This window comes from Spermophilus citellus (genome assembly GCF_964194105.1).
Source record: "Spermophilus citellus genome assembly, chromosome: 4".
Classification (NCBI taxonomy): domain Eukaryota; kingdom Metazoa; phylum Chordata; class Mammalia; order Rodentia; family Sciuridae; genus Spermophilus; species Spermophilus citellus.
In genome coordinates, this window is record NC_138185.1 from 71882393 (window position 1) to 71895753 (window position 13361).

Sequence of the window (13361 nt, forward strand, 5' to 3'; positions counted from 1 at the left end):
TGACATGCCTATGATAGGCCCCAAAGAGACTACAGATGACAACTTACAGGAGTACTGACTGTCACACCTGCCACTTTCCATCAGGGATCTAGGCCCTATCTTGGACTGACAGAGGTCTCACTGAACCTCTGAAGCAGGAGTGTCAGCTGGGCCTGATTCACACCACGCTCATTGCTGCACTTCCAGGGGGCCCTGCCTCAACTTTTTTCTTGCTTTTGCTCACGATTAGAACTCTGAAAAATGAATCCCAAGACTTTATTCTAGCCCCCACGCTACGAGGCTCCACCAGCACCCAGCCCTGGGCATACCTTCATGAAGAACATCCTCCTGTAATTCTTGCCGCGATCACTCCCAACTGCTTGAAGTTGAGCCGCCTCTGAGGCCAATGCCAGATCAGGAATGCTGCTGAGCCTGGCCTCCGAAGTGTCTGCCAGCTGGACAGATGAGTGGGAAATGCCCTCCTTGCCCTGACCCAGCGGACTCTCAAAGGGATCCGGGTACTTCTCATCAGGGCTGGATCCATCATCGCTAGTCTTGGCATTGCAGAGGATCAGGGATCGGGAGAGGGACCGGAATTTCATGGACTTTCGGCTCTTTGCAGAACAGCTGTGTGGCTCCATCCTCAGAGAGGACGGAAAGCTGCCTTTCTTCCTTTCCTGGTCTCTGGCCCTCGGTTGATGGGTGGCAACTGAACTGGGCTTTGCCACCACTTCATGAGTCCCTGGAGGAAAGAGGAAATGGGAAGAAGCCACGTGACCTGCTGCTGACAAGTGGAGATGGACACGCGTCCTGGAACCGAGCCACGATGCCCAGTGCCCGGGACGCAGGGCAGATGGGCAGGTCATCCTTCAGGGTCACTGGCCCTTCCCTTTGCCAGCCAAATGGGGCTCAGTTAGCCCAGTGGTTAACACCCCTTCACTAGCAGGCTCACAGAGACCTTATCCCAGAGCTTCTCTTGTGCACAGCCTCATCCAACAGGCAGAGAAATTGAGGAAAGACAGGAAAAGTGCAAACCCAAGGTCCCGGGAGAGAGTTTAGGTATCATAGAGACCAGCACTTTTAAACTTGGAAACCAAAAAATAAATAAACTTGGAAACCAATCTTCAAAATAAAAGTTTATAAGGGAACTCCAGTCTTTGGAGCAGACTGACTAGGGAACCAGGGAGGACTAAGCCCACCACCTGCCTGACCCTTTGACTATCCTTGGGGACTCCCATAGCATCTTTAAGGAAGCCCCGGAATCCAGGGAGCTCAAATCCAAGACCATTAATGTGTCGCCGGGTGTGGTGGCATATGCCTGTAATCCCAGTTACTCAGGAGGCTGAGGCAGGAGGATCCCAAGTTTGAGGTCAGCCTCAGCAATTTAGCAAGAACTTGTCTCAAAATTAAAAGGACTGGAGATGTCACTCAGTAGTAAAAATTCTTGGGTTCAATACCCAGTACCAAAATAAAAATGAAAAATGAAGGGCTCATGACTAAGAGGGTTGGGAGCCCCACCCAACACTGTGCAGCCAGGCCAACCTGCGTAAACAAAGGTGAGGCTCGGGCAGCGTCTGCCAAAGGGCTCAGCACATGACCGGCTCTTGATGAACATGTATGCCTTCTCCTGGGCCCAGGTCACACGCTGGTGGCAATCAAACAGACACCATAGTTCCTGCTCCATCACCTGTCACCCCTGGGTCAAAGACCAGAGACCAGCTCCCCACCCCAGGCCCACAGCGTGGCCCTTCAGCAAGTCACACCTCCCCTAGGTTGAGGCTCCATGAGGCAGGTGGCAAAGGGGGCCCTGGGGCTCATCCAAGGAGCCCTGACTCAGGCCCAGCCACAGACCTGCTGTAGAACAGCACATGGTGGGATGTGCTTGGCCCACTGGGACTGCTGTTCACATTCCTCCCGGGCAGAATAAGGGAAAGCAGCAACCTCCCAGCATTTCATCACCTCAAAACCCTTTCACATGCCCCCCACGTCAAAGGGAATTCCTTCTTGAAAGAAGACTGTGTGTGCAGCACCTACTTCACACAAGTTTATTCTTCTCTGTGTTAACCCTTTACATTTTTTTTCTTGGTGGTGAGGATCAAACCCAGGGGCCCTCAGCCACTGAGCTACATCTCCAGTACTTTAACATTTTAATTTGAGCAGGTCTTGCTAAGTTACCCAGGCTGGCCTTCAACTTGCCATCCTCCCACCTCAGCCTCCTGAGTTGCTGGGATTGCATGTGTGTCTGGCAAACCTTTGCTTTTACCAGTTTATTCACCAGCCATCAATAGCAACTAGAAGCAGTGAATTCAAATGAATGAATGAATACATGGAAGCCCACTTTGCAGCAGGCCCGGATGCTTCAGGGTGAGGCATCTCAGTGCTGGCCCATTTCACCAATCACTCTCTTTCCAGCCTCCCAAAGTCCCACTATCTCTGTTCTTCCATCTTAATTGAGTGAAACCCCAAACACAGGTGGGTCCACCATGCCTGGTCACAGATTTCTTGCTCACACCCTCTTGAGCAAATTGGTACCAGGAAACATTCGCGGCCACCCAGTGGGACCTCCAGTTTTGGTCAACAATGGTGCCGTGTTTCCATAATCACCTTGGTCACACATTTACAATGACTCTTTCAAAACTTCCCTCTGCTGGACCAGTGTTCCACACAGTGTTCTACGTTGTCCTCATGAAACCTACTGTAGGCTCCTCAATATCCTCATTTTGAAGAAGTGAGGTCTAAAACACAGAGAGGTAAAGTGACTGTGAAGACCACACAGCTAGGAGGCAACCAAAGCAGGAATTAAGCCATGCCGTCTGATCCTGGAGCCTGGAGCCTTTATCCTGGCTCTACACTGACGCTGATTATCTCCTCTCTCACCGTCAGCCTCGGTCCCTCCCTCTGTGCCACGTCCCTATCATCACAGGTGGACACACTCATGTCTCCTCTTTCTTTTAGAAGCGGTGACTCCACACCTTCCCCTTGTCACATACCCTTCCTTTTATGCTCTCCATAGCCTCTCGGTAAACGCCCTGCACCAGGGACCTGCTCTCCCCACACCAAGGCTTCTTCCAGCCTCCACCCAAGAGTCGGCTTCCTTCCCCTCAAGCCACAGGAACTCTGGGGTACCAGTTCTGCATTTGATGTGTCCCAGAGCCGTGAACCCAGAGTCCAGAGGGCATGAGCTCTTTGGAGAGTTCCTACAGCTAGAGTTGGTTTTCCTTTCTTCCATCTCATTCTCCTGTCATTGCCCTCCCTTGGCCGCCATCTTTCAACACAGGATGGATTGCACTCTGCCCATTCAAAACCCCAGAATCTAGCTGGGTGCGGCGGCACATGCCTGTAATCTCAGTGATTCGGGAGGCTCAGTCAGGAGTATCACAAATTCAAGGCCAGCCTCAGCAACTTAGTGAGACCCTTGCCTCAAAATAAAAAAAAAAAAAAATTTAAAAAAAAACTGGGCATATAGCTCTGTGGTAAATTGCCCCTGGGGTCAATCCCCAGCACCAAAAACATAAATAAATCAGTCTCAAACTAGTGACTCTCAAAAACAATGTCAGTACACATATTAATATACCCAGAGTTCTGTCCATTTTGATTAACCTCATTCGGACTCCCCATGATGACCCTGGAACTTCTGGGAAAGGAGTGTGGGAGTGTGTGTGTGTGTGTGTGTGTGTGTGTGTGAGAGAGAGAGAGAGAGAGAGAGAGAGAGAGAGAGAGAGTTAACAATAGTTTATTCATCATTCAAAAATTTGAAAGATCATCACTTTTGCATTAAAATCCTTCTAGAATATTCCTGGCATTAAACAGGGTGGATATACATATGAGTTACTAAAAGTCTCCATATGTAAAGGGTTGCCTAAGAGTGAATTCAACACAGAAGGTACAGAACTCACAGAGGTGGAGAAAAAGAAAAGAGGACACAGAGAAAATGAGAGGGACTGAATCTGGATATCATCCCATAAGCACCTAGATCCAGCCATGCCTGAAGCTATCACCATCAATTTAATTATGTAATCCAATAGCAAATCCTCCCGGAACAATGGTTCTTCACTCCACTGGCTTAAGGCGTGAAAAACAATTACGTACAAAGGCCAAGAGAGCTTTTTAATCTGCTTTCTTATCCTACTCCAAGTCCCAGTCAAAGCTGAATTCTTCTCCTCCAGTCCCCATTCTAGTGCCAGGCTCTAGTATTCTTGTTCCACCAAACATTGCCACAGTCTCCATGGAATCCTGGAATGCAAACCCAGTTCCTTTCCCCTCCATATTCTCTCCTGACCAACAGCAACTCTCCCAGAGGTGACAAGTCCCTCACTGACCATTTTCCATGACAAAAACCTCTGTGGGACCTTTGGGGCCAGGTGCCATGCTATGTGCTTCACTCAAAGAGTAAGGGTTGGCTGCCAGCAGAATCTCAGAAAACAGAAGGGTCGAATTCCTTGGTGGAAACTGCTAATCCCAGGTGGGGTGGGGACATTCTCAGGAGCGTTTCATGAGTTCTGTCTTTTTTTTTTTTTAATAAGCTTTTCCAGAAGGATCCACCACTTCGGCTCTTGGACAAGGCAGGCGGGTGGGGGTGGGGGGGCCTGAATGGGAGTGTGCCGATGCCTGGGGAAGAAGGGGCGGTATTAACCCCCAACCAAAGTTAGCAAAGACAGTCTTCAAAATAAGCCTTGTCATTACAGAAAATGAAAAGAGGGTAAAGAATAATTGCAATGGGGCTGTGGTAGAGAAGCCAGCATCGGACTTCTGTGGGGACCGCTTTCCCTCCAGGCCTGGCACAGGGAGGGAGAGGAGGAGGAATAATTGAAAACACAGCGCTGTGGTCACATGGTTCAGCTTAGCTTTGGTAATTGTGCTCAGGACAGTGGGACCAGCTATTGCTCCCTCATGGAACCAAATGTCAGCAGAGCTGGGGGCAGGCCCATGCCACCCTCCCCGCCGGCTCCCTTTCAAAGGTCACAACTAATGAGCTTTCCCTTATTTGGCCTCAAGCTCCATAAACACTTGCCAAATTCTTGCCAGATTTTCTCCATCCCTGGCGCATCCTCCACCAGACAGCTTTGGGATTGGGACCTTCTCTCCCTCCTCCCTCCCTCTGTCCCTCTCCTCCTCCTCCAATGGTCATTTCTTCTCACTCAGCAAGGACCGGTTGAGAAACAGCGTTATACTGTCATCGTGCTGGACAAAGCCAACAACTGGAGGAAGGCCACAGTCTTTCCGTCTGGATCAAACATATTTCATTCCCTGGAGAACTTCGGGAGGGTCAATAACCATATGGAGAAAAGGGGAGCTAGTTGATCAGATGTGTGTTAGATGGCTGAATTCTCTAACAGTGTCCTATATCAAAGGCGATTTTTAAAGTTTGGTCATTCCAGTCCAGGGGGTCTTTATTTGTCTTGAAGTGAAGCGTGACTCAGTGATAAGGAAATGAAGGGAAGAACTGTACGGCTCCTTCTCCTCCTAAAGGCATAGCTTTCGTAGGGCCCTGTGGGCCTGTGGCTGGGACTGGTGCTATGTTCGCCTCTGGGCATGGAGCAGAGGACTGGGAAGACAGACTTGGGCACCTCTGGGCCTCAGTGTCCCAGCTGGCCAAGTGAGCGGTTGTGTCAGAGTTAATTTTATACCTGTCCTGAAGGGGAGAGATTCTGTCTTATGAACTAGGCTGGGGCTTGGCTCAGTGCAGGGACATCTGCTTGTTCAGTAAATGAATGGTGCTGAGTGTCTCAGAGACCCCTTCTAACTGGCTCTCCCTGCACCATCATAACGTGAAATATTCCCACAGAAGCCACCTCATCTAGGGCCACAGAATGAAGGGCTCCAAGTACCGGACTGACACCAGTCAGAGTGTGCTGACCTCAGCAGAAGACAATTCAGAGCCTTCAGGAAAGACATTCTGGAAGCTGCTGCTGTGGAGAGTCCCTAAGAACTGAGGTACCTTCAGCAAGTGTGGTATCTAGAAGGGGCTCCCGGCCTGTTGACACATGGCCATGGACAAAACCCTGGGACACAGGGTGAATCAGAATGGATTTTCCCTGCAGCACATACTACTTCCAAGATGGTGGAAGTGGACTATATAATTGATCTTAAGGAGAATCTAGATCAATTCAAACAGGGCCTGTCTCTCCATCATTGTTCTGAAGGGGCTGTCCAGGGCTCGCTCCTCATGGAAACCCAGGGCCTAGAGCAGGGCTTCACATGTAAAAGACCCTCAGTAACTGCCTCAGAGAGGGGAATGAGTGATCGTCCACACAGAGCCACACATGGGGGTTCCACACAGTGCCATCTGTAAGTGGGAGAAACGAGAACTAGGAATGCAGACGCAAGCCTACGGGCTGAGAGTCGGCCTTAGAATGAATGTCAGATTTGCCACTTCTTATCTGAGAATGTGAAGCAAATTATTTCACGCCTTTATGGCTTAGCTGTCCATAAGATGGAGATGGCAATGCTAACCACTGTGAAGATGAGAAAGAAAGAGGTTCCTAGCCTGTTTGCCTGGCACATAGAATGCACCAAAAAAAAAAGTGGACTAAAAAAATAGTATATATGAAAAGCTTAGCTCATGGTGGCCCAACTTCCTTGGATATGTGACTGAATGAGAAAGAATGGGAGAAATTTTAAAAGAAAATACTAAAAGAGTATAAACAAACTAAATGTACATCAGTGAGAGGTTTTAACTCTATCATGATATTTACATACAATGGAGTATATATAGCCAATAACATGGAAATATAGGGAAAAGATATACACAATACATTGTAAGGATGAGAAATACCATAACATAGTTGTATTGATTTAGTTTTACTTATAAAATGGACTTATACAAATAAACACCAATTAAGATTTCTGAAAGGCACCAGAAGGTGGTATTCACAAGGAGTCTTTCCTTTCCGTGTAATAATCTCTTGTACTTGCTTCATTTTTATAGTGGTCAAATATTACAGTTACCATCAGAAAAACAAAGGTTGTCTATTTGGGGGAACAAAAGTAAAATCCATGACTAATTTCTATCAGTTAATAATTCTGAAATAATTTTCTCAAGTTCTAAAATATCTGGATAGAATTTTGATTGGAATTGTCTCAGACTTATGGACAAGTTGTAGAGAAAAGTTTTCCCATCTGGAGACATTTTTAAAATCATTTTTTTGTTTTTATATTTGTTCAAATTTTCTTTTCGAACCTTCAACCAAATTTTATATTCTTCTTTATTTAAGCTTTAAAAATCTCTACTTGCCTGTATTTCTCAACATTTTAATTTATATACTAAACTGAATCATTGGTAAAATGTATCATCTATTTGGTTATTTTTCATATGTAAGTAATTTATGACTTTTTAATATTTATTTCATAACTGAAAACCTTAGAGATCTCTTATTGGTTCTGTCATTATTCAATAGCTTGTATTGAGTTTCCAATTGTGTGATCTCTGAAAGTTAATAAACTTGTTTCATTTAATAAAGTTTGTACCATTCATCTGACTTTATATATTTTTTAATTTTACTGACCAGATTTCTAAAAAAACTCATAAGTGATGATGACAATACAGATTTTCCATTTTCCAGACATTAATGGAAATTCCTCTAACATTCTCTGGTAAGTAGGACCATGACTAATATAGTGAGATGAAATTAATTTTTATCATATAAGGAAGTATCTTTTACTAATTTTACCAGGAAGTATCTTTTACTAATTTTCCCTTGGAAAGTTTTTTTCAAAATCAAGTAGTTTATTTAATACTCTCCGGCTCATTGGCACTAGTATGGACCTTTGCTGAAGTGAAGAAATATGTTAATGGCTTGCCTAAGCTTCAGCCCCCTGCATTTCATTCTTATTTTAAGTTTCACTAGATCACAGCAGGTACTTTTTTTAATATTTATTTTTTAGTTGTAGTTGGACATAATATCTTTATTCCATTCAATCATTTTTATGTGGTGCTGAGGATCGAACCCAGGGCCCCACACGTGCTAGGCGAGTGCTCTGCCACTGAGCCACAACCCCAGCTCCATGTACTTTTTAACTGAGAACTAGATGTAGCTTGCTCATATTCTGTAGGATTTTTGTATCTACATCTGCTAATAAAAGTGATCCTTCATGAATGAATTTTTTTTTAAATCATGCTATGTGTATAATATACCACAAGGTATTTCACCTTTGTAAATAAGTAGAAGGAACCAATCAAAAATAGATGAGTGAAGGGAAGATTAGTAGAGAAAGGGAAATGGAAGGGGGAGGGGGAGGGGGAGGGAAAAGGAATGTGAACTGAAATTGAATTCCCTGCATGTAGGATTCTTTCAGGATCAACTACAACTCTGTGTAACTACAATGCTCTAATAAAAAAAAAAAAAGGAGGAGGAGGAGGAGGAAGAGGAGGAAGAGGAGAAAGAGGAGGAGGAGGAGGAGGAGGAGGAGGAGGAGGAGGAGAAGGAGGAGGAGGAGGAGAAGGAGGAGGAGGAGGAGGAGGAGGAGGAGGAGGAGGAGGAGGGAGGAGAAGAAAAGAAAGAAGTGGTCCATCCTCTCATCTTGTGTAGGTTGGGTGTCTCTTCCCACTTTCTGAAACCACTTAATAGATTAAAATATATCTGATGTAAACAGGCTTAAATTAATTTTTCCATAAAATCTTTTGGTTCTGGCATCACTTTTAGGTAGTTCTTTGAAATTTCTTCAGTGACTTCCCTGAATGTGGGTCTATTCAACTTTTTAAAATATTTTTCTTTGTTAATTTTGATCACTTACCTTGTCCTGAAATTGCCCTTCTACTCAGATTTTCTATAGTGTAGGGTTCTTCATCCCAGACTCATGACTGTAAAAACTTTCTGAGACGCTTTGCACCTGCTGTGGGTCGCGTCACCAGGGCTACGTATTTCTGACACTGCCCCTCTTTTTGGCTTTGCCTTGTCTTTACCAAAGTCCACCTGTTCTGTTGGTCCCTTCCAAGGACCTGTTCTTAGAAGTAATGAAAAAACAACTTCTGCTCTTTTTGATTTGCTTCCTAATAGATTTTATTGCTGTTTTACTTACTTTTCCCCTTCTTACTCCTTTTGTATTTTCTTTGCTCTGTTTTTATATCCTCTAGCGTTTGTGACTTATTTCCTCAGACCTAGTCACTCTACTTTAGAAACAGAAGCACCTCGTGTGGTAGTGATGTGCTTGGCTTCAGAGCCAGGTCAACCTGGGTACCAGTCTCAGTCCAATCATTCACTGTAAAAGTTTGCTGAATCTTTTGTGACTCCATCACCTATAAAATGGAGATGCCTCCAGGAGAACCTCACTGCAACTTTATGATAACAAAGTGAAATATAAGGTCTCTTAGCCCAGTTTGTTGGGTGGCTATTATTGCCACCATGGTCACCATTGTCACTATTATTTAAAGTTCAGAGGCTTCTCCTCTGAATGTCCCTTTGGCCACAACCCACGAATTTTGAAAGATAATGTTCTAACTGTTGTTATTTTATTCTATAATTGTAGTTGACTTCCAGTTTAAACTCAATTCTTCAGAAAACTGCTATCACTAATTTCATTCTTCCATGGAGCTAAATTTTCAAGTTTGTCTTCTTGAATTTCTTATTAGGAAATTCCAATTTGATTGGCTGTGTCTTGAGCACATTTTAGTTGTGGGCATGTATTGGGGGGTTGACTTTGTAAGCTAGTATATAATGTGGCAGTGTTTTATTTTAAATAAATTTTTATTTGTTTTAATCAGTTATACAGTGTTTTAAGTGTTCTTTGAACCATCGGTACAGGCAGTCTGACATTGAATGACATTGATCAAAATGTCATTGTGTGGCATATGACACTGTATGTATGAGTGTGTAAAATCTCATATGAATACATACACACACACACACACATACACACACACACACACACACACACACACACACACACACACACCACTACACCACTTTTATTATCTGTTTTTGGCAATTAGCTCAATGCAGGGGAAACACATTGCCTAGACTTCGCCTTAGTTAATGTGATCAGTCCCCTGCCTAGGTTAGCAGCTGCTGTGGTGTCCCCCAGCCCCATCAGTTTGGCTGGAACTAGCCTCAACCATCCTTGGAGGGAAGGAGAAGAAAGGAGGAGAGGGCAGGCACAGGAGACTGGACCAGCTGCCCGCCCTCTCCAGCCCTTGCCACTGCTCACGGTTCTACTAAGCCATTTATGAAGAGGGAAAAGAGAGAGATGTGCCCATGGCTGACTTTGCTGGGGATCCCTGCCTAGCAAAATGACAGGATGGACATCTTGTCAAAAAAGAAAGTCAAGAACACTTGAATGTAAAGTGCTTTTCTTACACATCTCCACTATTCTAAATCCTACTGGATGTTCCACAGTACTGTTTCATAAGCTTTTAAAATCTTGACTTACAGTGAGAATTTATCTTTACACCATAGTATATATCACATAAACACACATAAGATTCATATGTATATAAATGCTTACAAATATATATATGTGTGTGTGTGTGTGTGTGTGTGTGTGTGTGTGTGTGTGTGTTAAACTAAAGCACTAAAGCATAAATTTCATGGAGCAATACCCTCACTATGGCATAATAAAGTAAAAACACAAAAAATCACATAAAGTATAATTTTGCCAAGACCTTGATGCTTTCTGATATATCCCATTCATATATATATATTTATATAAAGTTGGTCACAACCCACTAAATGCATTTTCACTCCACTCCAGGATCATGTTTGAAAACTACCACTTGTAAGTTTTCTCTGATTTCTCACAGCAGCTTCATATGGGATATTTGCTTTGATTCTTCCCCAGTTCCCTTCCCTGACCTCTTCATATATAGATGACTTTTGCTGCATTTGCCCATCCTTCTTCAAGAAACTTACAATTTTCCAGATGTGGGAGCTAGAATGGGCTCTGAAGTTCCTGTTGGAACTTTTCAGACACAGATGCAAGATTGAGGAAAGGGCTCAGATTTAACTCTAACTTTGCTTTGTCACATGAGATACTATGAGTCCTTTCCCAGAATCCCAGCAGTAGGGAGTTGAAGATGATGTTGGTGGTGATCACCTCCAGGTGGCTGAGCAGGAAAGCCACATCCCAGCCTCTGTACCTGTCCATCATGCTTTGCATGCCAAACCTAAGCCACAGGCAAGACCTATGTGGATATTTATTCTGGGTAGTCCCCAGCATCTAGGTCATCATGCAGAGCCACTACCAGCCCTGCAAGCTGCTTCTAGCCAACACAAACAACACAAACTTCTCCAGCATCTCCAAGTGTGACAAGCACCACAGTTCCCGAGGACTCTGCCCTGCCACCAAGGTGGCCTGCTCATCTACAAGCTATGCTCAGCACCCCCATCTGCTCCATTGCTGTTTCCTGCAGAGATGCCTCCATGTTTCTGGCATACACTGAGCCACCTTGCCTAGTCTACAAAACTGTCATCCATTTATCCTGATTTTAATAGAAATGCAAAAGAAAACGTCAAAGTGAATCCCTGATTTCAAGCTGCCTTTCCTAACCCAAACTCCAAGCTTTTGGAGCTATTTTTAAATTTTGCTTCCATGGCTATTTTTTCCCCTATGCACAGGAGTATGTGGTTATTTACACAGAATGGTGTTTTAATGTAAAAAGTTATATATATATATATATATATATATATATATAAATGCATTGCTATACCAAATGGACAATGCAAATATAAGGTATGCTTGCACTTGTTAAAGTTGTTGTTCTCGATGTTGTTGATTTCTGCAATCATTGTTTTCTAAGATTCACTATATATCAGACACTATATCAAAGATGAAGACACAATCTTTTATAGACTATTGAGGGTGGCAGATGTGTAAACAGATAATATTCCTCCTGTGGAGAGTCACACATTAAAGGTTGGAATAATCTGCCACAGCCTGAAGTGGTAATTCAGTGTAAATTGCCACATACCCCTGCATATGGGGAGAAAAATATCCACAGAGGCAAAATAAACAAATGGCTCCAAGCGTTTGGAGCTTTGGTTAGGAAAGGCAGTTCAAGGAGCTAAACCATGAGCTGAGGCTTGAGAGCAGAATAAGAGAATGAGCCTTCTGTATCCAGGTCAGAGCAAATCTCTTGGTGACTGCAGAGCCCAGGGATATGGCAGAGAGGAGAGGGACCCAAAAGCCAAATCAGGATGATGAGAAATCATGGAGAACCAAGAAGCCCCTTCAGGAATGAGGACCCTCTGTGCTGGAGAGTGGATTTCAATGCAAAGAGCACATCCCCCCACCAACTTCCCAAGCTTTAAGCCAGGCTGGGATCCAGAAAGGAGGGAAAGCCTTGACAAGAGGGCCAGTCTTAAGCTTTTGGCCTGCCTTCTGCCAAAACAGTTCTGCCTTAGCCATTTATATGTGACTATTCATGAACGATTTTAATTCTAAAATGGTTTGTGGATAAGAAGAATGTGAAAATAACTGCTTTGGGTAATTGTAATCCAACAGTTATTTTTTTTAACTCTGTGCATATAATGACAATTTGGTGTTTGGAGAGTATAAACATTGTTGAGGCATGTCACAGAGCATGGAATTGGGGGTCACATCAGCTGGGGGCTCAGGTCTTGGGTACACCTCTCTTTAGCTGAGTGATCCTTACTCTTCAGTTTGGGGGCACCCCAATGAGCTGTAAGGCTGGGGCAAAGTAATGAACGTGAAGATTTTAGCACAGTGCCTGGAGCTTGGAGAGTTTTCAGGAAATTGTTGGAGCATTAAATATTAGTAATAAAACTCATTGCATTGAACAAGTGAATAGCAACAAGAGACTGACCCACCCTGACAGCTCACAGGAAGGGGAGGTGCCCTCTACTGTTCTCATAAGCGTTGATCAACACTAACTGAACAGCACACACTAAGGGCTGTTAGGAAGAAAGGGGAGAAGAGTCTTCTCCCTTCTAGGGAGCTTGGTGACAGAGGAAGGAGAGCCACAGAGAGCAGCTTCCTAGGGTTGCTTTGGAGAGCCCTGCATGGCTTGCACTGGGCTCCTGGGACAATGATGGAGCTCTGTCTGGAAAAGAGACCATTTTACCGGATACGGGCGGGAGAAACCAATGCTTCCCCTTGGCCTTGGGGAACCCCATTCTGCTCATGCCTCATTCCCCAACAACAAAAAACAAACACGCTCATGAACCAAAGGAAAGCAGGCACTGGGACAGAACCAACGTGACACGCAGTCACAGGACCGTCCTGTGGAGTGGAGTGGCTGACAAGCAGAGAGAACACTCTTGTCACGGTCAGTCGTGCCCACCTGGAAGAGGAAGAGCCTCACAGGCACCTTCACGAGTCCCCTACCTTTCTGCCTTCCTCTCTTCCTTTCTCCCGACTCCTTCCACATTCTCAGTACCAAGGATAAAACGAGAAATCCCAGGAACAGCTCAGCACTGCAGAGCCAGAAC

At 44.6% G+C, this 13361-nt stretch overlaps 1 protein-coding gene across 4 annotated transcripts in view; it reads right to left on the bottom strand.

Annotated features, from left to right (window-relative positions):
* The window catches only part of IL16 (interleukin 16), a 131649-nt gene that overhangs the window by 104031 nt on the left and 14257 nt on the right, over positions 1-13361 (bottom strand). For all 4 annotated transcript variants that reach the window (XM_081292660.1, XM_081292659.1, XM_081292658.1 and 1 more), the window contains exon 2: positions 309-721. In XM_081292660.1, the coding sequence (XP_081148786.1) occupies positions 309-721 (413 nt within the window). The remainder of the gene's footprint in view (positions 1-308; positions 722-13361) is intronic.